The following is a 27,991-nucleotide window of genomic DNA, read 5'->3' as shown; positions in this document are numbered from 1 at the left end:
TGTCCATGAGATTCTCCAGGCAGGAATACATCAGAGTAAAACTGCAGAGTGCTGGGAATTCCCTGGTGTTCCAGTGGTTAAGACTGTGCTTCCACTCCAGGGGATCCAGGTTTGATCCTGTCAGGGAACTAAGATCTCACAAGCTGCACAGAAAGCCATAAATAAATAAATAAAACACAATGCTTTTAAATTTAAGTAAATTTTTCTATTGTACTTTTTAATCGAAACAATTACGACTGATAATGAAAACTTTCATCATTAAGGAGTTTTCAATTGTTTAGCTTTTACTGCAAAAAACATTTTAAAAAAAGTTTAAAAATACTTTATTTACATGCAAATACATAGTAAAATTATCTCACCTATATAAAAACAGATCTTTGGCAAGTCGCTTAGGTCCAATGATTTTGAAGATAATTTCATATGTTTCAAGTGCCTTCCGATGAACTCCACCCGGTAATGCTGGATGCAGACATTGAGCCAGGCGCTTGCCTATGGTCAACTTTTTGGGCACTACTTGGTATTTTGCGTTATTTTGTAAAACCTTGAAGAAAACATCTTAATTCAGTTGAGAAGGAATATTGCATTTCATTTTACTTCCATTTTCTGGCACAGTATTATCAAAAATCCTTGATATAGGACTTCAAAGGAGAAAAAATTATAGAGGATGTAAAAAAAAAAAACCTTTTGTTTTTGTCAGTTACATCAGTAAAACTAGCTTGAAAGTTAAAACTGAGGATTTAAAAATATTTACTAATTTGTTAAAAAATCAACTTGTTACATGTAAACAGAAATAACATTTTTATGAAAAATAATAGTATTTTCCAAAATAAATTTGCTCAGAAGAAAGGTACTATTTTAGATTTTTGAAAATCTTTTAACAGCCTTCAACCTTTTTTTTGGATACACTGTTTGAAATATATTTAGAAAAGTGAACCTCAACAAAACATTGTAGTTGGAAGAGGAAGAACCACTGCTGTAGTATATCATATTACAGCAAGAACACACATGAGATTAGACTCGTCCATTTGCTTTTACTAATTTCCCAATTGGACCAAATACATATTGCTGTATTTATTCAAACACCACATTTCTTTAGAATAGATGGTCAAGGTAGAATTTATAGAAGATGCAAACTCACAAATATCACCCCAAGGAGATTAATTTATTTAAATAATAGAAGACTTATAAATGAAGTTCTTCAGAGTATTATGGCAAAATGCTAGTAGTAGAAAATAAACATTCAGAATGAATATGGTACAATAGACGAGAACTGGAATTGAGATGAAACACAAAAGAAGTCCTTTATTTTAGAAAATAAAGAACTGAGGTTAAAATATAGAAAATGATTCTTCTGCCAAAGGCAGTACAAAAGCAAAACACTAGATCCTTCCAGTTCATAAAAAAAAAAAAAGTAAAAAATTGAAGGGTCTGAGGTCCACTTAGATATAACATTTTCAATGGTCTTCAAACCAGTCTTAAATTGGATGTAACCAATATAAATAAAACTAGACTTACAAATGCAAAGCAAATCAAAGCCACAACATCAATAGGAATTCAACTACAAAAAAAATATTTTTAAACTAGCTGCCTTCCATTTCTATAACATTAATTTGAATTTCAGATGGAGGCAAGGAATCAATATTTATACATATTTGAAAGAAAAGTATAAATAATTATTACCAGAAGTTCCTCTGTAGAAGGAAAGTTAATGATCTATAACACAAAATGCTTCAATAAAGAAATTCTACTCATACCAAGTAAAAATTTTTAATAAAGCAAAATACAGCACTATTTTCTAAAATCATTTGAGTTTGAAAACTTGTATAAATAAGGTGAAAATTTAGTATATTAATAAATGATAAAATTTTAAACTAAAACATATTTAAGACTATCTACAACAGATTCGTACATATATAACCCTTGCCTTGTATCACCACGACTTTAGTTAAGTTTCACTGATGCGTTGCATATCCTATGGTGCAGTATCTGGATACAGTGAAATCTGTTTTCATGATATTGATAACTATAAAAAATTAATTATGTACTTAATTAGGCAAATTAATTTCCAGTTTAATGAACTGCTTTTACACACAGTTCCTACTAGTAGCTGTGTCAGTCACTCCACTGTGTCCAACTCTTTTCAACCCCATGGACTGTAGCCTGCCATGTTCCTCTGTCCATGGGATTCTCCAGGCAAGAATACTGGAGTGGGTTGCCACTTCCTCCTCCAAGGGATCTTCCAACCCAGAGATGGAACCCACACCTCTTACATCTCCTGCATTGGCAGGTGGGTTCTTTACCACTAGGGCCACCTGGGAAGCCCCAAACATACATTTTATGTCCAGGCAGTTCTGAGTTATAGTCAGTGCCTTTTACAAAAGTGTAAAAAGCTTTTTACAAGCCTGAGTTCCTACTAAGTCTTCAGAAAAGAGACCCTTCAAGATAAGTAAAAACCTACCTACCTTTAAACAAACTCATACTTTTAGATGCAATTTCTTGGGGATATTGTAAAAATTTTGAGAATTTATCAAACCTCAAATGATAAATGTTAGAAGTCAACATGTCAAAAAGAAGTTTGTGCATCTCATTTTAAGATAAGTCCATGGCACATTGAAAATGGAAGTTTTTCTTTTTAAATTATCAGGGTAATTATCTATAGTAAGTATTAAAGTTGAAAACTCTTGTCCTTGATATGTATTTCAGGACAAATTGTATGATAAACTCATGATGTTAAAATAGCTACGAGAAGAGCTCACTTTTCCTATCTGTTCCCCTGGTCCACTTAATATTTAGAAGCATTCGTATTCAATACATGCTATTAAAAACAAACCTAAAGAAGCCCCCAATATCAAAACTATGGCTATGAAGTGAGAAAATTTTGATGTAAGTTTAAAAAAAAAGGGGGGTCAAAATCCAAAGCTACGAGTTGAACAGTGATGCCACTATATTAACAATGGATAAAAACCAGACATGTCAAAAAGGATCATTCAAGGCCTAGCTCCAAGGCCTAAGCAATTGCTTGTCACTTTTGTAAAAAGCACTGACTATAACTAAGAACTGCCTGGATATAAAATATTTCTTTAATGCTATATTCCATTCGGAAAGGACACAGCAGTTACTGCTTTCCATGTGCAGCTCTTCATTTTGCTGCTAGGAACTCCCAGAACCATATCTGATACTCAATTATAAAAGTTTGTTAACCTTCATGGTTAGCATATTTGCTTCCTAATCTTGCATTTATACATAATAATAGATTAACTATATTTTTCAAGTACTGTTGTGGTTTTGGCCTCAAAAACAAACAAACAAACAAAAAAAACCCTAACTACAAAGGCATGCAATTAATGAAGTAAAATAGCAGAATCAATTCTAATGAGGTGGATGAAACTGGAGCCGATTATACAGAGTGAAGTAAGCCAGAAAGAAAAACACAATACAGTATACTGACACATATATATGGAATTTAGAAAGATGGTAATGATAATTCTGTATGCGAGACAGCAAAAGAGACACAGATGTATAGAATGGACTTTTGGACTCTGAGGGAGAGGAAGAGGGTGGGATGATTTGGGAGAATGGCACTGAAACATATATACTATCGTGTAAGAAATGAATTGGCAGTCTATGTTCAATGCAGGATACAGGATGCTTGGGGCTGGTGCACGGGGATGATCCAGAGAGATGATGTGGTGTGGGAGGTGGGAGGGGGTTTCAGGACTGGGAACTCATGTACACCCGTGGCAGATTCATGTCAATGTATGGCAAAACCAATACAATATTGTAAGGTAAAATAAAGTAAAAAAAAAAAAGTAATTCAGCCTGGCACTCTGTGATGACCTAGAGGGGTGGGCTCGGGAGTGCGGAGGAGGGCTCAGGAAGGAGGAGTCATATATAATTATAACTGATTCTCATTGTTGTATGGCAGGAAGCAACACAACATTTTATTTATTTAAAAAATAAAAAATAAATTGGAAAATGTTCTAGACTGGAGAATTTTTAAAAACTAATTCTGAGGTTATGTTTTTAAATGCTTTACTTCAAGGTTTAGAGAAATCCAGAAAATCCAGATGCAGATTTCTGATTTTTATCTCTTCCTATGAAATGAGCAAGACAGACATACCTTATTAAGTTTTCCAAGTGCTGATATCAAATCCGCCCACTCACTGGAGTATTCAAAATTCTTCAGTGCTTTGTCAACTGCAGCTACATAGTTCCTGTATTTGGAGTCACTCAATAACTCCAGCTCTTCTGTGTTCATCCTCCCACAGCGTCCTCCTAGAGACCAATTCCAAAGTCATGTAAAATCATTACCTACAAAAACAAAGTTTGCAGAAGGAACCAAAGTTACAAAGGAAAGTATTAAAATGGGTTCAGATCTAATGGCTAACGTTAAAATGTGTTTTGAGTTAGAAGTGATCAACACTCTAGGCAGCTACCATTCAGGGTCATGGAAGTATTCAAAGACAGCTTCAGAGATAACTACTCATGTGTTCCTTCCTAGGGAGAAATGAAATGGCTGTGAGCACTTAGGGCTTACGAAGAAGTAGGAAATATTCCTGCAGTTAGTTCAAATTAGAAATCATGTTATTTCTCTGTCATATTTGCCAATATAACACTTTTGATACCCATACATCTCTTCTTTGTTTTGATCCTAAAATGTAATAAGACTGGTTAAATTAGAAACATCAGGGACTTTAAAAACAACAACAATAGGAAAAAAAAAGAAATGAATGACGTGGAGATCATCTCATTTTATTAAGCAATAAAAGTATGGGCATATAGTATGAAAGAACATTAACTTTTTGGAACTAATAAAACTTCTAATAAAATTGGGCTTCCCTGATGGCCCAGTGGTAAAGAATCTGCATGCTAATACAGGAGACACTGGTTCAATTCCTTATCCAGGAAGATCCCACATGTCTCAGAGCAATTAAGCCCGTGCACCTTAATTATTGAAACTGTGCTCTAGAGCCTGGGAACCACAGCTACTGAGCCCGTGGTGCCCAGCTACTGAAGCCCATGTGTCCTAGAGCCCAGGCTCCACAGTAAGAGAGGCCATCATAATGAGAAGCCTGCGCTAGCCCTGCTCGCTGCAACTAGAGAAAAGCCTGCAAAGCAACAGAGACCCAGCAAACAAACAAACAGAAACTTCTAATAAGACTGACAAGTATATGTGGCAGTTTAAAATATGTCCACAAATCCTTCGATATTACTTTAAAAAATCAGCGCCTAATTCTCCAGTCCCTTGGGCTGGATTCTGGGACTCAGTTCTAATGAAAATAATAAGGCAGAAGTGACAATGTGTACTGGCCAAGACTAGGTCATAAAACCACTTCAGCTTCGTCCCTGCTCTCTCTCTGTTAGGTCACAGGCTCCAGGGAAAGCCAGCTGCAACAGCACAAGGACCCTTCAAGGAGCCTTATGGAGGCGTTCCTGCGGTAAGGAACCGACGCTTTCTGCCAACAGCCTTGTGAGTGAGCCATCTCTGAAGAAGATCCTTCATCCCCAGGCAAGCCTTGATTTGACTGTAGTACCAAATGACATCTTGACTGATTTCACAAGAGACTGTGTGCCAGAACTATATAGCTAAGCCTCTCGAATTCATGATCTACAGAAATTCTGCTGCTTTAGGCCACTGAGTTAGGGAGTAATAGCTACACAACAGTAGAATAGATAACTTAACACAGAGTACTAACAGGTATTTAACTGAGGCTCAATTTTAAAATCAACGTGGGAGGACTTCCCTGGTGGTCCAGTGGTAAACAATCTACCTTGCAACTCAGGGGACCACGGTTTGATCCCTGGTCGGGGAGGATTCCACATGACGAAGGGCAACTAAGCCCACACGTCATAACTTCTGAGCCTGCACTCTAGAGCCTGTTAGCTGCAACTACGGAGCCTGCACCTAGAGCCTGTACTCTACAGCATGAGAAGCCACCACAATGAGAGGCCTGCGCAATGCAAAGGGGACCCAACACAGCCAATAAATAAATTAATTAAAAAATCAATGTGGGGACTTCCCAGGTGGTCCAGTGCTTAAGAGTTTGCCTTCCGATGCCCAGGGTGTGGGTTCTATCGCTGGTTGAGGAGCTGAGATCCCACATGCCTCAGGGCCAGAAAACCAAAACATAAAACAAGCAGTATTATAACAAATTCAATAAAAACTTTAAAAACAGTCAACATCAAAAAATCTTTCCCACACCTACATAAAAACCAACTCAAAATGAATCGTCTAAATTTAACAGCTAGAACTATAAAACTCTTAGAAGAAAATACAAGAATAAATCCTCATGATTTATTCTAGGCCTTCTTAGGATTTCTCAGGAATAACACTAAAAGCAGAATAAGCAATACAACCACAAGAAAGGGAAACCAAATGAACTGGACTTCATCAAAATGAAAAATCTGTGCTTGGGCTTCCCTAGTGGTCCAGTGGTTAAAAATCTGCCTGCCAGTGCAGTGGACACGGGTTCGATCCCTCATCTGGGAAGATCCCAAATGTTGCGTGCGGGACAACTCAGCCTCTGTGCCACAACTACTGAGGCCTGTGGGCCTAGAGCCAACGCTCTGCAACAAGAGAAGCCAGTGCAATAAGAAGCCTATGAGCTACAACAAAGAGCAGCTCCTGCTCCTGCAGCTAGAGAAAGCCCTCACACAGCAACAAAGACCCAGAGCAGCTGTAGATAAAATAAATCAATACATCTTTAAAAAAAGAAGAAATAACTTTGTGCTTCAAAAGATGTCATCAACAAAGTAAAAAGACAACTGACAGAATGGAAGAAAATATATCTCCCATATTTCTGATGAGACACTTGAATCATATAAATAAAGGACTCTTGCTGCTGCTGCTGCTGCTGCTAAGTCACTTCAGTCGTGTCCGACTCTGTGCGACCCCATAGACGGCAGCCCACCAGGCTCCCCCATCCCTGGGATTCTCCAGGCAAAAACACTGGAGTGGGTTGCCATTTCCTTCTCCAATGCATGAAAGTGAAAAGTGAAAGGGAAGTTGCTCAGTTGTATCCAACTCTTCGCAAGCTTCGCGACCCCATGGACTCTTACAAGTCAATAATAAAAGGACAAATAATTTAAAATGGGTAAAGAATCTGAATAATACTTTCGCCAAAGAAGATACATGAATGGTCAATAACTACCATTATTGAAGTGATACTCAACATCATTAACCATCAGGAAAATGCAAATCAGAACCATGAGATATTTCACCCACACTAGGATTGCTAAAATAAAAAAGACAGTAAGTATTGACAAAGGTATGGAGAAACTGGTACCCTGGTACACTGCTGGTGGGAATGTATATTGGTGCAGCTGCTTTGGAACTTAGTCCGGCAGTTCTCAAAAGGTTAAACATAGAATTACCATACAACCCAACAATGCTTCTCCTAGGTATGGTACACATACACAAGAGAAATGAAAACATGTTCACACAGAAACTTGTACATTAATGTTCAAAGAAGCATTATTCATAATAGCCAAGAAGGAGAAACAAATCAAATGTCCACCAACTGATGGATGAGTAAATAAAAAACAATGGACTATTCGACTATATAAAGGAATGAAGTGCTGATACCTATGACATGGATGAACTTTGAAAACATTATGCTAAGTGAAAAAATATCACTCACAAAACACCACATATTTTATTTTTCTATTAAATGATAGTTGTAGTGGTAGAGAATTCTATTATTTTCTGTTAACCAATCATGCTAGAATGGTATTAAGTGAATAATAGTTACATAATCACAATAGTAAAAGATGTTTATCAATTTTCACAATCAACAGCCAGACAAAAAATAAAAGATAATTACAATTACAAGCTATAACAGAAACATGATTAACCTAACAATATAAAATAATTGCATACAATTTAGGGGGTTAAGTAGAGGGAAGGGGTAAGTGGAATGCATACATACATACACGTTTCCATCTACCCAATCAGTCCAAGTCTTTTGGTTAGTGCATTTAATCTATTTACATTTGAGGTGACTGTCAGTATGTATGATCCTATTGCCATTTTCTTAATTGTTTTGGGTTTATTTTCTGTAGGTCTTTTCTTTATATTGTGTTTTGTGCCAAGAGAAGCTCCTTTAGCATTTGTTGTATAAAATAAAACAAGAAAGAAAGAAAAAACCTACAGAATGGGAGAAAATATCTGCTAATGATGCAACAGAGAAGGGCTTAATTTCCAAAATATACAAACAGCTCAAACAACTCAACAACAACAAAAAGCAAACAACAAATCAAAAACCAGGCTGAAGACCTAAATATGTCTCCAAACAACACGTTTCCAAAGAAGAAATACAAATGGCCAACGTACATGAAAAGATGCTCAACATCACTACTTCTTAGAGAAATGCAAATACCATCTCACACTGATCAGCATGGCCATTATTAAAAACTCCACAAATAACAAATGGTGGAAAGAATGTGGAGAAAAGGGAACTATATTCAGTATCCTATGATCAATCATATCAGAAAAGAATATAAAAAAGAAATTTATAGATGTGTATAACTGAATAACTTTGTATATGGCATAAATTAATACTTTGTAAATAAACTACATTTCAATTTAAAAAAAAAACTGTTTATAAGGATGGTTACACAGCTCTATGAATGAACTGAAAACCACTGAATCATATATTCTAAATAGGTGAATTGCATAATATGTGAATTGTATCTCACTAAGATATATAGCTATATTTATGCATATATACGTAAGGTTTGGGTAAGCTCCGGGACTTGGTGATGGACAGGGAGGCCTGGCATGCTGCAGTTCATGGGGTCGCAAACAGTTGGACACCACTGAGTAACTGAACTGAACCTGGGGACTGTTTAAGGGTGTTATCGCATCCCAAGGATGTATATGAACATATCATTTAAAGCATCATGTAATACATAATATCAACAACATAACTGTCTATTATGAAAGAAAAAACACCTAAAAATGTTATGAAGATAATCTTTCCAAACTTTTTTGAGGGAACTAACAATTATCATTTAGTAACTGTTAGTTCAGTCGCTTAGTCATGTCCGACTCTTTGCAACCCCATGAATCGAAGCACGCCAGGCCTCTCTGTTCATCACCAACTCCCGGAGTTCACTCAGACTCACGTCCATCGAGTCAGTGATGCCATCCAGCCATCTCATCCTCAGTCGCCCCCTTATCCTCCTGTCCCCAATCCCTCCCAGCATCACAGTCTTTTCCAATGAGTCAACTCTTCCCATGAGGTGGCCAAAGTACTGGAGTTTCAACTTTAGCATCCATCATTCCTTCCAAAGAAATCCCAGGGCTGATCTCCTTCAGAATGGACTGGTTGGATCTCCTTGCAGTCCAAGGGACTCTCAAGAGTCTTCTCCAACACCACACTTCAAAAGCATCAATTCTTTGGCGCTCAGCCTTCTTCACAGTCCAACTCTCACATCCATACATGACCACAGGAAGAACCATAGCCTTGACTAGACGGACCTTAGTCGGCAAAGTAATGTCTCTGCTTTTGAATATGTTATCTAGGTTGGTCATAACTTTTCTTCTAAGGAGTAAGCGTCTTTTAATTTCACGGCTGCAGTCACCATCTGCAGTGATTTTGGAGCCCCCAAAAATAAAGTCTGACACTGTTTCCACTGTTTCCCCATTTATTTCCCATGAAGTGATGGGACCAGATGCCATGATGTTCGTTTTCTGAATGTTGAGCTTTGAGCCAACTTTTTCACTCTCCTCTTTCACTTTCATCAAGAGGCTTTTTAGTTCCTCTTCACTTTCTGCCATAAGGGTGGTGTCATCTGCATATCTGAGGTGATTGTATTTCTCCTGGCAATCTTGATTCCAGCTTGTGTTTCTTCCAGTCCAGCGTTTCTCATGATGTACTCTGCATAGAAGTTAAATAAGCAGGGTGACAATATACAGACTCGATGTACTCCTTTTCCTATTTGGAACCAGTCTGTTGTTCCATGTCCAGTTCTAACTGTTGCTTCCTGACCTGCATACAGATTTCTCAAGAGGCAGGTCAGGTGGTCTTGTATTCCCATCTCTTTCAGAATTTTCCACAGTTTACTGTGATCCACAGAGTCAAAGGCTTTGGCATAGTCAATAAAGCAGAAATAGATGATTTTCTGGAACTCTCTTGCTTTTTTGATGATCCAGCAGATGTTGGCAATTTGATCTCTGGTTCCTCTGCCTTTTCTAAAACCAGCTTGAACATTAGGAAGTTCACGGTTCACATACTGTTGAAGTCTGGCTTGGAGAATTTTGAACATTACTTTACTAGTGTGTGAGATGAGTGCAATTGTGTGGTAGTTTGAGCATTCTTTGGCATTGCCTTTCTTTGGGATTGCAATGAAAACTACCCTTTTCCAGTCCTGTGGCCACTGTTGAGTTTTCCAAATTTGCTGGCATATTGAGTGTGGCACTTTCACAGCATCATCTTTCAGTATTTGAAACAGTTCAACTGGAATTCCATCACCTCCACTAGCTTTGTTCGTAGAGATGCTTTCTAAGGCCCACTTGACCTCACATTCCAGGATGTCTGGCTCTAGGTGAGTGATCACACCATCGTGATTATCCGGGTCATGAAGATCTTTTTTGTACAGTTCTTCTGTGTATTCTTGCCACCTCTTCTTAATATCTTCTGCTTCTGTTAGGTCCAGACCATTTCTGTCCTTTATCGAGCCCATCTTTGCATGAAATGTTCCCTTGGTATCTCTCATTTTCTTGAAGAGATCTCTAGTCTTTCCCATTCTGTTGTTTTCCTCTATTTCTTTGCATTGATCGCTGAAGAAGGCTTTCTTATCTCTTCTTGCTATTCTTTGGAATTCTGCATTCAGATGCTTATATCTTTCCTTTTCTCCTTTGCTTTTCCCTTCTCTTCTTTTCACAGCTATTATTAAGGCCTCCCCAGACAGCCATTTTGCTCTTTTGCATTTCTTTTTCTTGGGGATGGTCTTGATGCCTGTCTCCCATACAATGTCATGAACCTCAGTCCATAGTTCATCAGGCACTCTATCTATCAGATCTAGGCCCTTAAATCTATTTCTCACTTCCACTGTATAATCATAAGGGATTTGATTTAGGTCATACCTGAATGGTCTAGTGGTTTTCCCTACTTTCTTCAAATTAAGTCTGAATTTGGCAATAAGGAGTTCATGATCTGAGCCACAGTCAGCTCCTGGTCTTGTTTTTGCTGACTGTAGAGATCTTCTCCATCTTTGGCTGCAAAGAATATAATCAATCTGATTTCGGTGTTGACCATCTGGTGATGTCCATGTGTAGAGTCTTCTCTTGTGTTGTTGGAAGACGGTGTTTGCTATGACCAGTGCATTTTCTTGGCAAAACTCTATTAGTCTTTGCCCTGCTTCATTCTGCATTCCGAGGCCAAATTTGCCTGTTACTCCAGGTGTTTCTTGACTTTCTACTTTTGCATTCCAGTCCCCTATAATGAAAAGGACATCTTTTTTGGGTGTTAGTTCTACAAGGTCTTGTAGGTCTTCACAGAACCGTGAACTTCAGCTTCTTCAGCATTACTGTTTGGGGCACAGACTTGGATTACGGTGATACTGAATGGTTTGCCTTGGAAATGAACAGAGATCATTCTGTTGTTTTTGAGATTGCATCCAAGTACTGCATTTCGGACTCTTTTGTTGACCATGATGGTTACTCCATTTCTTCTGAGGGATTCCTGCCCACAGTAGTAGATATAATGGTCATCTGAGTTAAATTCACTAACAGATGACTGTGGCAATTATTGACAAGTCTATTTCATTTTGATCAAAAGTTCCAAATTTCAATGTTGACACTTTCAGCAAATGATCTTTTGCAAATCATTTATTTAATCAATAAAGCCAGTTACTCCAGAAAATTGGTAAATGTCCCTGGAGGGCTAACCATATGGAAAGAAAAACAGACCTACTAGGTATTTCACAAACAGGTTAAGATTACTCACTAGAGTCCTGATGCCCTGTACTTCTCCCAGTCGACCTGATCTCAAACCTTCAAACAGCATATATGCTGAAACTCCAAACAAGTGATCAACAATCTCTGCAGGTCCTGCCACATTCTGGTCTTAATTATATTCTAAGGAAAATACCTTCTAAGCAGCTCAGTTGCTCAGTCGTGTCCGACTCTTTGCAACCCCATGAACCGCAGCATGCCAGGCCTCCTTGTCCATCACCAATTCCCGGAGTCCACCCAAACCCCTGTCCATTGAGTTGGTGATGCCATCCAACCATCTCATCCTCTGTCATCCCCTTCTCCTCCTGCCCTCAATTTTTCCCAGCATCAGGGTCTTTTCTAATGAGTCAGCTCTTCGCATCAAGTGGCCAAAGTATTGAAGTTTCAGCTTCAGCATCAGTCCTTCCAATGAATACCCAAGACTGATCTCCTTTAGGATGGACTGGTTGGATCTCCTTGCAGTCCAAGTGACTCTTAAGAGTTTTCTTCAACACCACAGTTCAAAAGCATCAATTCTTCTGCACTCAGCTTTCTTTATAGTCCAACTCTCACATTCATACATGACCACTGGAAAAACCATAGCCTTGACTAGATGGATCTTTGTTGATGAAGTAATATCTCTGCTTTTCAATATGCTGTCTAGGTTGGTCATAACTTTCCTTTCAAGGAGTAAGCATCTCTTAATTTCATGGCTTCAAACACCATCTGCAGTGATTTTGGAGTCCAGAAAAATAAAGTCAGCCACTGTTTCCCCATCTATTTGCCATGAAGTGATGGGACCAGATGCCATGATCTTCGTTTTCTGAATGCTGAGCTTTAAGCCAACTTTTTCACCCTCCTCTTTCATTTTCATCAAGAGGCCCTTTAGTTCTTCTTCAGTTTCTGCCATAAGGGTGGTATCATCTGCATATCTCAGGTTATTGATATTTCTCCCAGCAATCTTGATTCCAGCTTGTGCTTCCTCCAGCCAAGCGTTTCTCATGATGTTCTCTGCATATAAGTTAAATAAGCAGGGTGACAATATACAGCCTTGATGTACTCCTTTTCCTATTTGGAACCAGTCTGTTGTTCCATGTCCAGTTCTAACTGTTGCTTCCTGGCCTGTATACAGGTTTCTCAAGAGGCAGGTTAGGTGGTCTGGTATTCCCATCTCTTTCAGATTGTGATCCACACAGTCAAAGGCTTTGGCATAGTCAATAAAGCAGAAATAGATATTTTTCTGGAACTCTCTTGCTTTTTTGATGATCCAGCGGATGTTGGCAATTTAATCTCTGGTTCCTCTGCCTTTTCTAAAACCAGCTTGAACATCTGGAAGTTCACGGTTCATGTATTGCTGAAGCCTGTCTTGGAGAATTTTGAGCATTACTTTACTAGTGTGTGAGATGAGTGCAATTGTGTGGTAGTTTGAGCATTCTTTTGCATTGCCTTTCTTTGGGATTGCAATGAAAACTACCCTTTTCCAGTCCTGTGGCCACTGCTGAGTTTTCCAAATTTGCTGGCATATTGAGTGTGGCACTTTCACAGCATCATCTTTCAGGATTTGAAACAGCTCCACTGGAATTCCATCACCTCCACTAGCTTTGTTCATAGTGATGTTTTCTAAGGCCCACTTGACTTCACATTCCAGGATGTCTGGCTCTAGATGAGTGATTACACCATCGTGATTATCCGGGTCGTGAAGATCTTTTTTGTACAGTTCTTCTGTGTATTCTTGCCACCTCTTCTTAATATCTTCTGCTTCTGTTAGGTCCATAACATTTCTGTCCTTTATCGAGCCCATCTTTGCATGAAATGTTCCCTTGGTATCTCTAATTTTCTTGAAGAGATCTCTAGTCTTTCCCATTCTGTTCTTTTCCTCTATTTCTTTGCATTGATCGCTGAGGAAGGCTTTCTTATCTCTTCTTGCTATTCTTTGGAACTCTGTATTCAGATAAGTATATCTTTCCTTTTCTCCTTTGCTTTTTGCTTTCCTTCTTTTCACAGCTATTTGTAAGGCCTCCCCAGACAGCCATTTTGCTTTTTTACATTTCTTTTTCTTGGGGATGGTTTGGATTCCTGTCTCCTGTACATGTCACAAACCTCCGTCCAGAAGTTCATCAGGCACTCTATCTATCAGATCTAGTCCCTTAATTCTGTTTCTCACTTCCACTGTATAATCATAAGGGATTTGATTTAGGTCATACCTGAATGGTCTACTGGTTTCCTCCACTTTCTTCAATTTCAGTCTGAATTTGGCAATAAGGAATTCATGATCTGAGCCACAGTCAGCTCCTGGTCTTGTTTTTGCTGACTGTATGGAGCTTCTCCATCTTTGGCTGCAAAAAATATAATCAATCTGATTTCAGTGTTGACCATCTGGTGATGTCGATGTGTAGAGTCTTCTCTTGTGTTGTTGGAAGAGGGTGTTTGCTATGACCAGTGTGTTCTCTTGGCAAAACTCTATTATCCTTTGCCCTGCTTCATTCCGTATTCCAAGGCCAAATTTACCTGTTACTCCAAGTGTTTCTTGACTTTCTGCTTTTGCATTCCAGTCCCCTATAATGAAAAGGACATCTTTTTGGGGTGTTAGTTCTAGAAGGTCTTGGACGTCTTCATAGAACTGTTCAACTTCAGCTTTCTTCAGCATTACTGGTTGGGGCATAAACTTGGATTACCATGATATTGTATGGTTTGCTTTGGTAACGAACAGAGATCATTCTGTCATTTTTGAGATTGCATCCAAGTACTGCATTTTGGACTCTTGTTGACTATGATGGCTACTCCATTTCTTCTAAGGGATTCCTGCCCACAGTAGTAGATACAATGGTCATCTGAGTTAAATTCACCCATTCCAGTCCCTCTTAGTTCACTGATTCCTAGAATGTCAATGTTCACTCTTGCCATCTCCTGTCTGACCACTTCCAATTTGCCCTAACATTCCAGGTTCCTATGAAATGTTGCTCCTTATAGCATAGAACCTTGCTTCTATCACCAGTCAGATGCACAACTGGGTGTTGTTTTTGCTTTGGCTCCATCCCTTCATTCTTTCTGGAGTTATTTCTCAACTGATCTCCTAGCATACTGGGCACCTACTGACCTGGGGAGTTCATCTTTCCGTGTCCTATCTTTTTGCCTTTTCTTACTGTTCATGGGGTTCTCAAGACAAGAATACTGAAGTGGTTTGGCATTCCCTTCTCCAGTGGACCACATTCTGTCAGACCTCTCCACCGTGACCCTTCCATCTTGGGTGGCCCCACACAGCATGGCTTAGTTTCATTGAGTTAGACAAGGTCGTGGTCCATGTGATCAGATTGGCCTGTTGTCTGTGATTGTGGTTTCTGTCTGTCTGCCCTCTGATGCCCTCTCTCAGTGCCTACCATCTTACTTGGGTTTCTCTTACCTTGGACGTGGGGTATCTCTTCACAGCAGCTCCAGCAAAGCGTAGCCGCTGCTCCTTACCTTGGGCGTGGGATAGCTCCTCTCGGCCACCACCCCTGTGCTTCACTAAATGGCAGGCACTGTTCAAATGCTTTTCATATTTTCATTCATTTAACCATATCTGCTCTTTTGAAGTATAGGTGCTTCTTGCTATTATTACTGTCCAATTAAGAGATAAACTGAGGCATAGAAATACACATGATTCAGTTAACTGCCAGAGCCAGGGATTTACATGTAAGCAAGCAATCTGGCTTTAGAGTTCTAACTCAAAACCACTACTCTTCACTCCCATGGAGACTGTTTTCCTTCTTATATCCACACCTATCGGGGCCACGGAGTGAAGTGTCTTTCTTATTCCCCCTGTTAACACTTACCTGGCAGAATCCCAATCCTGGCTGAGCTCAATTATGCCTGAACCCAAGCAACAGAACATCGCTGGAGAAAACTTACACAACCAAGCTGACCTACTGCACTTAAACTGAGAAACACCAACCTCAAATGCTCTTCTAATCCATTACATTTCTCTCATAACCCTACCTGCTTGACACAACTATTTCATACCTTCTCTGCTTAAAGCTCTAATGCCACTCTTCTCCATCATTGCTAAAGACTGAGCTTCAAAGTAAGAAAACAGAAGAAAAAGGAACACTCTCATATTCCTTCCAACAAATCTCCAAACCTGTCTCCACTTAAACCCACACTCTCCACTTTACCTCCTATCCTGGGAACAAGGGACCCTCTTCCTTTTGCTGTGTTCTGGATTCCACCTCATCTACCTTCTCTACACTTGTCCCTAACTGCTTTATTGGCCTACTCTCCCCACTCAGTACCAGTGTGTCCTTCTCTCCAAGATCATTCTCTGTCAGCTGCGGACAAGCCCTGGAATCTCTCAGGGTGAAAAAGTAAAATCCTTAGCCTCCCCGTGACCCCTCACAGGCTCTCTGGCTACCAACCCATTTCTCTTTTCTCTATTATTACAAAACTTGTTGAAAAATTTCTCTGTGCTCACTACTTCATTTCCTTATCTCCTATTCACTCCTTGGCCCACTTGAAAAATGCCTGACGATGCATGACCCCTCATATAAAGGTCACTTCTCATGACCACTCATATAAAGGTCACTTCTCTAGGCCTTCATCTTCATCAACTTTTCAGCAGTATTCAGTACCTTGTTCTTAGCCCTCACGGTACGCTCTGACTTCTCTAGAAGTCGGAGCTGAGTCTTTTTCAGTCTTATGCTGGCTCCTTTGCTGTATTGAAATTTTATTTTACTATTATTAAGTGCTGAAATATCTCAAGGCTCAATCAAGAGCTCTCTTCTCCTCTCTCTCTCCTGAGTTATCTCCTCTAGCTCTATAGTTTCAAACAGCATTTAAATGGTATAGCCTAAATATATAACCGCCTCTTCTATTATTTCCTCTTCTATTCTTCTAACCGGTTGATGTCAACTCCAGCACATCACTGAATCCTACTTCTATTCTTAAGCTCTATAATCCAACATCCACAGAGAAGTCAGAGATCTTTTAAAATTGCATCATTGTAAGAACATTTAAACTCAAACACAGCAACGAGTTTTGCACTGCAGAGGATCTTGTATTTGCTATTCTGCACACCTGGCAATTCTTAGGTCAACTCTGTGTGTGGCAAATTCTTTCCTATCTCCAAGTAATATCAAACCCTCAGAGAAGCCTTTCTCCATGGCCCACACGGGGCCCACAATCGCTCTAGAATACCACATGGTTACTTTCCTAGCACTGATTACCATCTGAAATTGTCCTGCTTGCTAGTTTCCATCTACCCTCCCTCACTGGAATGCAAATGTCACAAGGCCAGGAACCCTACTGGCCTCATTCACTGCTGTATCAGCAGTCTCATAAAAGTGGCTGATGCAGTAGGCCCTCAAATGCTTTGAATAAATATATTAATCAGTCAGTGTGAACACAGTTCACAAACCATTTTGCTTTGTTTCTCTGAGAAAAGCTTTGTAGAAAAGAGCAGAATTACAGTTCTATTTATTTAACCAGTGTAACCAAGATGTACTCCCTTCAAACAGACTATATTCATAATGACTATTGCATGCTTTAAAAGGCTTAAAAGACTCCCCTAAGAATACTTATGAAAAAAAAAACATGCTATATCCAATTATATTTTTAAAATTAGCTCAGTTTAAGCATTTTTATTTGGCATAACTACGTACTGTGGAAGATGCCATTCTAGCCCTTGCGAAAGGAAATCCACCAAGTATGATACTCCTACAGGTCTAATCTTTAAAAATTAATTAGGTACCAATCTCTGATAGAAGAAAATTTTGCAGAGTCTTACTATACTTTATGCAGGGCTTCCCAAATGATGCTCAGTTCATTTCAGGCATGTTGACTGTTTGTGGCCCCATGGACTGCAGCATGCCAGGATTCCCTGTCCAACTAGTGGTAAAGAAAACACCTGCCAATGCAGGAGACATAAGAGACTTGGGTTCAATTCCTCGGTTGGGAAGATCCTCTGGAGGATGGCATGGCAACCCACTCCAGTATTCTTGCCTGAAGAATGCCATGGACTGAGGAGCCTGGCGGGCTACAATCCACAGGGTCACAAAGAGTCGGACACGACTGAAGCAACTTAGCATGCACGCATACTTTATGCGTGTGTTTACTTATATTTTTACTTTTGCTTTTAGTCTTTCAGTAAAAACTATAAAAATTAAAACTTTAAGATATGAAAAATCCCAGCATCCCATCAAAGTGAAAACAGGCAAATTTGATTTAATTTTGCTTTTTTTATAGATGTATACAAAAGTATACATCTGTTAAAAACATCTTTGAATTCTATAAAAGTGGTATCTTAACGTTCCTTGTAGCTTTAAATCCTGTGAGTTTTGTGACACATAAGCAGTGTGAAGAAAAGTAACTTAGAAAACAGAGACCTGTGAGCACATGTTACAGCTTAAAATGATCCAATCGTGAGCAGCTGGGATTCTATCGCGAGCATCACCCCACACACAGCTGTAACAGTGACCACTAAACAGATGTCCTTGAGTTACAGAGGCCCATCCTGCCCCCAAAGCACATCTGGAAAGAAACACGGCCCACAGAGTATTCAAGATGAAGATAATTATAGCAACTGACACCGACTTAGCAGTTAATTACTGCTAATCTGTGGCAGGCACTTCACTAAGCTCTTTCCCATGAATTACCTCATGTAATCTTCACAACCAGTCCTTGAGGCATGTATGTTCATGGAACCACGTACAAATGAACACTGGTGTCTGAGGTTCCACAGAGTAAAAGGAGCAAACAGGAAGAACTCTGGCAGGCTGAATCTTGGATCTGGTCCTTAATCACTATCACTGTCTTTCTGAAATTTTTTTTTTAACCATTTTACGACAATTATTTTACAATATTGTGACTTCTGCCAATTTCTGTACGGTTTCTGCCATACATCAACAGAACTGGCATTAGGTATACATATGTCCCCCCTCCCATTCCCCTCCCCTCTGAACTACTTTGTAATCACAGCTCTTAATTCTTCTGCCTGGCATATCCAACCTCTCTTTTCAAAAAGCCTGTTCAGGCTATCTAGCCTTTCTTGACTCTTTAACTCCCCCCAGTTTTAGACATATTTTCTTTTCCTATTGCACTTATTAAAAAAAAAAAAAAACACAAAAACTATAATAATGTAATATAATAATAGTACCTCTGTTGTTCCTTCTAGACCTTGACTTAAGCACAGGGACTAAAGCTCAACTCTGAATACTCCAACCTAGCTCACTGCTTGATCTTGACAGTGTTTGGGTTAAATTAAACTACAAGGCTAAATGACTATGAATTCTGATATAAAAGGGTTTTGTCTTGGTTGTTACCTATAAAACAGTGATTCTAATTCATTAAATGACTACAACGGAAGAGGAACTATAATACAGTATATATACAGTATATACAACAACTATACATGGTATGTACAATCTACTTGCCTGAGAAAACAATTTCAAAGAAGTAAAAATACATTCTCAATTGGGATTAAATCTTAGAGGTGTTACAGGTTTGAGTTTTGTGTCCAAAACCAGTATAGCTGTGGCTGTCCCCAAGTTAATGATACTCAGGGCTGATGGATTCTGCTGAATCAGAGGTATGTTCTATTTTATAAACTCTATTAATTAAGCACCAAAAGGATGCTTTACAAAACCCAGTAAACACATTTATTTTGGTTCTCTTTTGGGAAAGGGAGATGTAAGTCCTTTAAGGGCTGTTAAGGAATTAACAGCTTACGGGCTGTTAAGTAAGGGAATAAAATGCTAGTTCAAAATGCTAGAAAATAAGTATTTCAGAGAAATTTCTCACATTTCCTTGAAACCTGTGGGCATCACTGACAATTCAATTATTTATCCTATTCTAGTTTAGTCATATCATATTTGTACTAAACATATCTATAAAAAAGAAATGGTTGTGTTGATAATTCAAAACTCAGAATCTCAAACAACCAAATTTTGCTCTGAGGACTTATCGTTTGCTTTTTAAAAAATATACCCTTTTAATGTTTAGCATTTGCTAATATTAAAATCTGCTGGATTTCTCTATTGATGGGGATGGGAGAGAGGAAGAAATAGTAACTTTTAGGTGGCAATGGTAAGACAGCCTGAGGGTAAATATCAGAATAATACACTTGCCAAGGCAGAAGACTAAGAGATGCAGGCTTCATCCCTGGGTCGGGAAGATCACCGTGTGGGCATGGCAATCCACTCTAGTATTCTTATCTGGAGAATCTCATGGATAGAGGAGGCTGGCAGGCTATAGTCCATAGGGTCACAAAGAGGCAGACAAGACTGAAGCGACTTAGAATACACACAAGAAAACATTGCTTGTTTTTTTATATATGAGGACAATAATGATAAAAATGAGTAGCTATTCACAATGATTTAAAAGAAAGATGTGAAACAAGATGGACACCTCAATAATCTTTACAGTACAATTAAATCCATCATACTAAGTTAATCAATTATTTCAAATAAAATTTAATTTTTTTAAGTAATTTAGTAAGAATGTTCTCAGCATTAAAAGTTAGTGAACAATATGCCAGTAATTAACTTTACAATTCAACTTTAAACTAGATTGGTTTCCATACAAATTAACATAAAAACACTAAGCTGTACATACTAAACAAATTTTTCTGTAATGTATTTAAACTTACATGAGTATCAGTAAACAAATATTATAGCTTGTAAAAAAAGATATCATTTTTTTCCCAACCGGAAAAAATCCTATGCAGTAAGGTTTATTTTCCTTTGTGAATTTTATTAAAACTGTTCCAAAAGTATAATCATGAAGAGTAAAACACACACTCATTAAGATGCAAATTTAACATATGCCTATGCATATGAAGGATAGGATCAAAATATTACACAGGCATGAAGGTGCCAACTAATAATTTTACATACAGGGATTTACGAAAAGGCTCTTGTGTTACACACAAACATGCGCGTGTCTGTGCACATCTGTTTGCTCAAAGCTATGAAAGAATGGTGCTAGATAGTAAGTAGCCTTGCAGGTATTAAATCCCTCAATCAGTAAAGGAAAGAGACTAAAATTAATCTGAAGGATACCAAGACACTTCACAGAGAAAAATGAGGTACTACCTACAGGAGATTTGCCTTGCCTCTACACCTCTTCCAATATTTATTCCCTTTCATGTTTTAAGGTTGAGGTAAAAACAGAACAACAGTATTAATAACATATATGAAAGAACAAAACCTTGCGGAGGTATTACTACTCAGCAAGAGAATTAACTCTAAATACTTTGGTAAATGCTGAAGCCCTCAATAGAATCAGAGCCAAGATAAGATATTGCTTGATCTTTATTCAGAGTCTCTTCACAAAAATTTCCCTTGTGGCTCAGCTGGTAAAGAATCCGCCTGTGATGTGGAAGAGCTGGGTTTGATCCCTGGACTGGGAAGATACCCTGGAGAAGGGAAAGGCTACCCACTCCAGTATTCTGGACTGTATAGTCTGTGGGGTCGCAAACAGTCAAACACGACTGAGCAACTTTCACTTTCATTTCACTTACAAAAACTAAGTATCCTCCAAAGCACTGATAAAATTATCAATCACTATTATTATTACTAGACTCTCCTTACTTTCAGTTTCATTATGTTGAATTTTTTTAGGATATCACTCCAATACAAGAACCCTGTCAAGCACTGCTATTATTATTCTCCGAACATCTTTTTTTTTTTTTTTTTTTTTACTTTACTACTGAAGTAAAACAGCAGCATCATCTTCCCAATCACACAAGCCCAAGCTTTGGCTTTATTCCCTATCCTTATATTCAAATCTATCAACAAATTCAGCTTTTTTTCCTTTCTTCAGCTGAAGATGACTGTGGTAGACAGTACTTTTCAGAACGGCCTTTTAGCCATGCATGGCTCCTGAATAGTTTTCACCTGGACTATTACAATAACTACTTTTCACTACCTTCAGCTTTTTTTTTTTTTAATGTATTTACTTATTTGGCTGTGCCAAGACTTAGTTGCAGCATGTGGGATCTAGTTCCCCGACCAGGGATTGAACCTGGGTCCCCTGCACTGGGAGCATGGCGTCTTAGCCACTGGACCACCAGGGAAGTGCCCCAACCTTCAGCTTTCTAAGAGCCAATTAATATTACACAGCAAAACATGGTTTCAGTATATTACTCTCTCCTGGAAGCTTAGAAAAATAAGTTTATAAACCATGAAAAGCACTTCAGTCCAGTACTCACTCAGCATGCAGGAAGTACTCTTATCACTGCTACAATTGTGACATTCAATCACTTAGAAAGTAAATGCAAGCTCTTACTCATATGACTAAAGTCTTTTCATAAACTAGACCCATTCTTTCAATCTGATAATTCATATTTCTATTCTAGATAAGCAAAACCTAGTGACAAGGATTCTTTGCTTGACCAAACTTTGGTCAGGGTTTGGAAGCTTCTCCTAGGCCCATCTGTGCCTGTTCTTGGAAAATGTAGTTTTTGACTGCTATGTCAGTTTAACCAGAATCTCTTTCACCCTCAATAACTGATCACCCTAAATACTGATCAAGATCCTCAACACCAACTGCTGGTCATCCTGGTCAGTCTGCAGCAAGAAGCCTGTTAGCTTGTGTGATTGGGAATATGCCGCTGCTGTTTTACTTCAGTAGTAAAATTAAAATAAAAAGATGTTCAGAGAATAATAATAATAGCAGTGCTTGATAGGGTTCTTGTATTGGAGTGATATCCTAAAAAAATTCAACATAGTGAAAGTAACCCCCTCTTACCCTTCATGTTTTCTCTTAAGAGAGGTTTTCCATTCTATGACCTCCAGCTACTCCTCAGCCATAAAGTCCCACGTGCCCACACTGAGAGTTGAAGCCAATTTCTCTCCTTCACTGTAAAATTGAGGGTATGGACTGTAGCCCGCCAGGCTCCGCTGTCCAAGGGATTTCCCAGGCAAGAACACTGGAGCAGGTTGCCATTTCCTCCTCCAGGGGATCTGCCTGACCCAGGGACAGGACCCGTGTCTGTGATGTCTCCGGCACTGGCAGGCAGGTTCTTTACCACTAGTGCCACTGGGAAGCCCCAAATCTCACTGCAGTTGTCCCCATATCTATGATGATGACCCTGAATAAAGCTGGCCTTACCATTTTAACAAGTATCATTGAATATTTTTTCTTTAACACTAGTCAACTGTTCAAGACTTGCTCCCTCCCACCTTGGTGGTTTTACAATATGATATTTCTTCTCTGGATAGGTCATGGGCACCTTTTCATCACCTAAAATTTTTCTATCAAACTATATTCAAAATGCTATGACTACACGATACCTTCTGATCTAACCCTTCTGACCTGGCTCATTCTTTAATCAGCATCATTTTGTTGATATCTGGAAACATGGCTTACATTACAGTATAGTATTTAGAAATGCACCTATGCTACATTTCAAAAAGCTTAATGTCATTTTTCCAATTGTGGTAAAAATGCATAAAATTTATCATCTTAACGATTTTTAAGGGTACAGTTTAGTGTTGTTAAGAATATTTGAACTGTACAATTCAAAATTTTTTATCTTGCATAACTGCAACTCTATACCAATTAAACAATTTTTCTCTAAAGATGATCTGACCAAGGTTTATTTCGAGGGTTTCCATTCTATTCCACTGGTTTCCAGTCTGTCTTTATGCCAGTATCACACTGTTTTGATTACTCTAGCTTTGTAATATGTTACAACGTCTTTTTAAAAAACTCCTTCTGCCTGCAACACTGAATCACATCACAACTTAACCTGGTTAGTACCTACTCACTCTTCAGGCTTCAGATTTTACCCTCTTTGGAAAGTCTTCCCTGACAGTTATATTATCTCTCCAACACTCAAATACACAATTCCTTCCTGTGGACTCCAACTACACACTGTATCTCCTCTATTATAGAACTTACTTTGTTTCACTGTAATTCAACTGTGACTCCCAGGGATGTTAATCCCTTTAATACGGTCTTTATCTATCATTTTAGCTTTTCCATTGCCAGCTCCGAGCAATGCTTGACCTATAGTAAATAACGAATAAATATTAAAAACTGAATGATAGTAGAATATACTCAAGTGGTAAAAAGAATAAGTCTAATTGATTTAGAAAATGTTCCCAAAATATATCAAGTAAAAAAAATCAAAGTACAGAATAGATAGTGTTTACAGAAAGCACTTGGTTGCTCAGTCATGGCTGACTCTTTGCGACTCCACTAGGCTCTGTCAATGGGATTCTCCAGGCAAGAATACTGGAGTGGGTTACCATTTCCTTCTCCAGGGGATCTTCCCAACCCAGGGATGGAACCTGGGTCTTATTTCTCCTGAATTGGCAGGCGGGTTCTAAACCACTTGAGTCACCTGGGAAGTGCCCTGCTACAAATACACTTAACAGGAAATGCACTCCAGTCCTATTTCTTCTGTTCTCACTCAAAAACTACCAAGACTTGGTCAGAACAGAAAAACACACTATAGGCGGAATCTTTACTGTTTGAGCCACCCGAAAAACCTGTTTATACCGAATGCTTCAATTTACACACATGCACACACACACACACCAATGGGAAATATATATTCAAATAATCTGCATACATTTGACATAGCTTTGAAAGAACATATAAGAAAATAGTAAAGCTGATTATTTCCTGGAGGTCACACAGGAACTTGGGTGGACAGGGGCCAGGGAGAAGAAGACTTTTCACTGTATACTTTTAAAATACTTTTAAAATCATATGATTTATTCCCTCTTTGTGGCATTAAATAAGCTTAATTTTTAAAAAGGCACATGAATGAATAACATCCCGGAGGAACATCAAAGAGCAGCTATTTGGTATGTGGCATTTTTACCCCCCTTAATCTCGTAAGAAATAAGAAAATCAAAATGAACTGACTCTGTATCTTCAGTGTCACATGTGAATCTAGGGTCATCCCATCATTACCAAAGAACCACGGAGACTAAGAATTTTGTTGATAAGTACTTGCTCTGTTTAGTAATCTTCAAGTAGCATTTTAAGTTAATTTTTGAGCGTTTGTTCTAACAGCACAGCCATCTAAAAGTAAGCATGTACCACTTATCACTCAGCAACATGATCGCACACTAGCTTTACCAGACGTGGTAGCCAGCTTCCAACATGGCCCCAACAATCTTCAAGCTCTTGTGTGGTCTCCTCCCACTGCTGGCCTGTATGAACAATAAATAGAACACTGCAGAAGTGAAAAATCAGGCCATAAAAGACACTCAGGCTTCTACCTTGATGTCTCTTGGATTGCTTATTCTGGGGCGGGCTGACCTTTATGCCGAGAGGACATTCAAGCAGCCCTGTGGGGAGGCCACCGTGGGGAAGAACTGAGGCTTCCCTTCAACAAGCAAAAAGAACTTCCCAGTATGTGGCTGAACCACTTTGGAAGGCCAATTAAAGCTTTCGATGACTGCAAACCTTTAAATGACTGGTTCTCAAGCCAGAACCTCAGAGACAAGTCATTCTATTATCCCTCCTGAGATTTATATTGTTCTTTTAAATCACTACATTTTGAGATAATGTTATGTAGCAACAGAAAACTAAAGTTTATTCTCAAATTAATAAATTCCTTTTTAAAATCACAACCTCTGTTAACTTAGGACATTTTAAAAAGTAGTTATTAGGTCACATAAAATAGGCTGCCTCAAATTACAGAATCAGGTAGGCTTGGAGAATAGTGCTTTGAAAACAGATTTCCAGTAAAATGCCAGTTGCCATTTAAAAAAATGTTGCTAGGACCCCTCATTCAGGTGAACTGTTGACTAAATCTGGTGGTAACACTTATGGAACTGTGGTTTACAATATGGAAGTTACTTAAATATTTATTTTTATTCCAAAAAGACAGACATTTTAACTTTAAAGAAAGTACTATGTTTCATTTTTTTCCTCAGGAGAAAAATCTGTCAGGAAACTTTAAAACTTTTTTAAGATTTAAAAAAATCTGTCAGGAGACACACTGTTAACATCATTAAATGACCTTACTACCCAAGGCACTCTAGAGAGTCAATGCAATCCCTATCACAATACCAACGGCATTTTTTACAGAACTAAAGCAAATAATTTTAAAGTTTGTATGGAAACAGAGAAGACCCTGAATAGCCAAAACACTCTTGGGAAAGAACTGAGCTAGGGGAATCATGCTCCCTGACTTTATACTATACTACAAAGATACAGTCATCAAAACAGTATGTTACTGGTATAAAATAGACACCTAGATCAATGGAATGAAACTGAGAGCCCAGAAATAAACCTATGCATTTATAGTTAATTAATCTATAACAAAAGAAGCAATAACATACAATGGAGAAAAGACAATCTTTTCAAGAAGTGGTGTTTGGGAAACTGGACAGCTATATGGAAAAGAAAAAAAAATTAGAACATTCTCTTAACACCATATATAAACTCAAAATGGGTTAAAGACCTAAATGTAAGACTGGAAACCATAAAACTCCTAGAGAAGAACGTAAGCAGGACATTCTTTGACATAAACTGTAGAAATATTTTTTTGCATCTGTCTCCTAAAGCAAAAGAAGCAAAAGCAAAAATAAACAAATGGGACCTAATGAAACTGAAAAGCTTTTGCACAGCAGAGGAAACCATCCACAAAAGGAAGACAAACTATGGACGGGGAGAAATTATTTGTAAACGATACGCGTGATAAGGAGTTAACATCCAACACATATCAACAGCTCGTATGACATCAAGAAAAAACAACACAGTTAAAAAATGGGCAGAAGAACTGAATAGACATTTTTCCAAAAAGGAAATGCAGATGGTCGACAGGCACATGAAAAGATGTTCAACACTGCTAATCATCAGGGAAATGAAGATCAAAACAACAATGAGATTAACACTTCACTCCTGTAAAAATCACTTTCATCAAAAAGAACACAAATAATAAACACTGGTGAGGATATGGAGAAAAGGGAACCCTTATTCACTGTTGGTGGGAATGTAAATTTGTGCAGCCACTATGGACAACAGAATGGAGGGTTCTCAAGAAACTAAAAATAGAACTACCATCAGTTCAGTTCAGTTCAGTCGCTCCATATGACCCAGCAATGGTCATATGACTCCACTCCTGAGTATGTATCTTCAAGAAACAAAACCACTAATTCAAAAAGACACATGTACCCCAATGTTCATAACAGCATTTACAACTGCCAAGATATGGAAGCAACCTAAGCATTCATCAGCAGGTGAATGGTTAAAGAAGAAAGAAAAGTGTTATTTGCTCAGTCATGTCTGACTGTTTGTGACCCCATGGACTGTAACCTGAAAGGTTCTTCTGTCCATGGAATTCTCCAGGCAAGATTACTGAGGTGAGTAGCCATTACCTTCTTCAGGGGATCTCTCCCATCTAAGAACCGAACCCATGTCTCCTGCATTACAGACAGACTTTCTACCACCTGAGTCACTAGGAGAGCCCTGGTTAAAGAAGGTGTGGTATATACACACACAATGGAGTATTACTCAGCCATAGAAGAGCACGAAATTTTACCATGTGCAGCAACACGGACGGATTTGGAGGGTGCTGGGCTAAGTGAACCAAGTCACAGAAAGACAGTACTACGTAGCACTTACATGCGGAATCTATAAAACACAACAAGCTAATGACTATAGCAAAAAAGAAGTCAACTCACAGATAACAGAGAACTAATGGTTACCAGTCGGGAGAGGAGGAGGGGAGTGGCAATACAGGCAGAGGCAGGAAATTTAAGAGGTACAAGCTAGTATGTAAGGCATAATCAACAAGGATTTATTGTACAGTATGTAGAATATATTAAATATTTTAAAATAACTATAAATGGAATATAACTTTTAAAAATTGTGATTCACTATATCATGTAATATTGTACATCAACACTACTTCAAAAAAAAAGAAATAAATACAAAAAATTGAGACACATTGTAAGACATGATAAGCATGTATGAAAAGCCACTGGGTCAAGTGATAACTCATCATCATGCTGAATATAAGCAAAAAGTCTAACTGCAGACTGGGGTGGCATTTGTGGTATAAAAACATACAAAATTCCAGGGAATTCCCTGGCGGTCCAGTGATTAGGACTCTGT

The 27,991-nt window shown here is 38.5% G+C and overlaps 1 protein-coding gene across 5 annotated transcripts in view; it reads right to left on the bottom strand.

Annotated features, from left to right (window-relative positions):
* The window catches only part of DOP1A (DOP1 leucine zipper like protein A), a 116,899-nt gene that overhangs the window by 81,803 nt on the left and 7,105 nt on the right, over positions 1-27,991 (bottom strand). For 3 of the 5 annotated variants that reach the window (XR_005720858.1, XM_040238946.1, XM_040238947.1), the window contains exons 2-3: positions 4,121-4,311; positions 360-541 (exon numbers count right to left, since the gene is read on the bottom strand). Coding sequence is in view for 4 of the 5 variants with exons in the window: in XM_040238946.1 (XP_040094880.1) it covers positions 360-541; positions 4,121-4,258 (320 nt within the window). In the remaining variant the exon portion in view is untranslated. Of the gene's footprint in view, positions 1-359; positions 542-4,120; positions 4,312-27,991 lie in introns of those variants that run through there. The other 2 variants (XM_040238948.1, XM_040238949.1) reach the window with 1 other exon arrangement.

The sequence above is a fragment of the Oryx dammah genome, unplaced genomic scaffold (genome assembly GCF_014754425.2).
Source record: "Oryx dammah isolate SB20612 unplaced genomic scaffold, SCBI_Odam_1.1 HiC_scaffold_4, whole genome shotgun sequence".
NCBI classification, from domain to species: Eukaryota; Metazoa; Chordata; class Mammalia; order Artiodactyla; family Bovidae; genus Oryx; species Oryx dammah.
The sequence above is the reverse complement of the archived record's forward strand: the minus strand, read 5'-3'. Positions and strand labels throughout refer to the sequence as shown.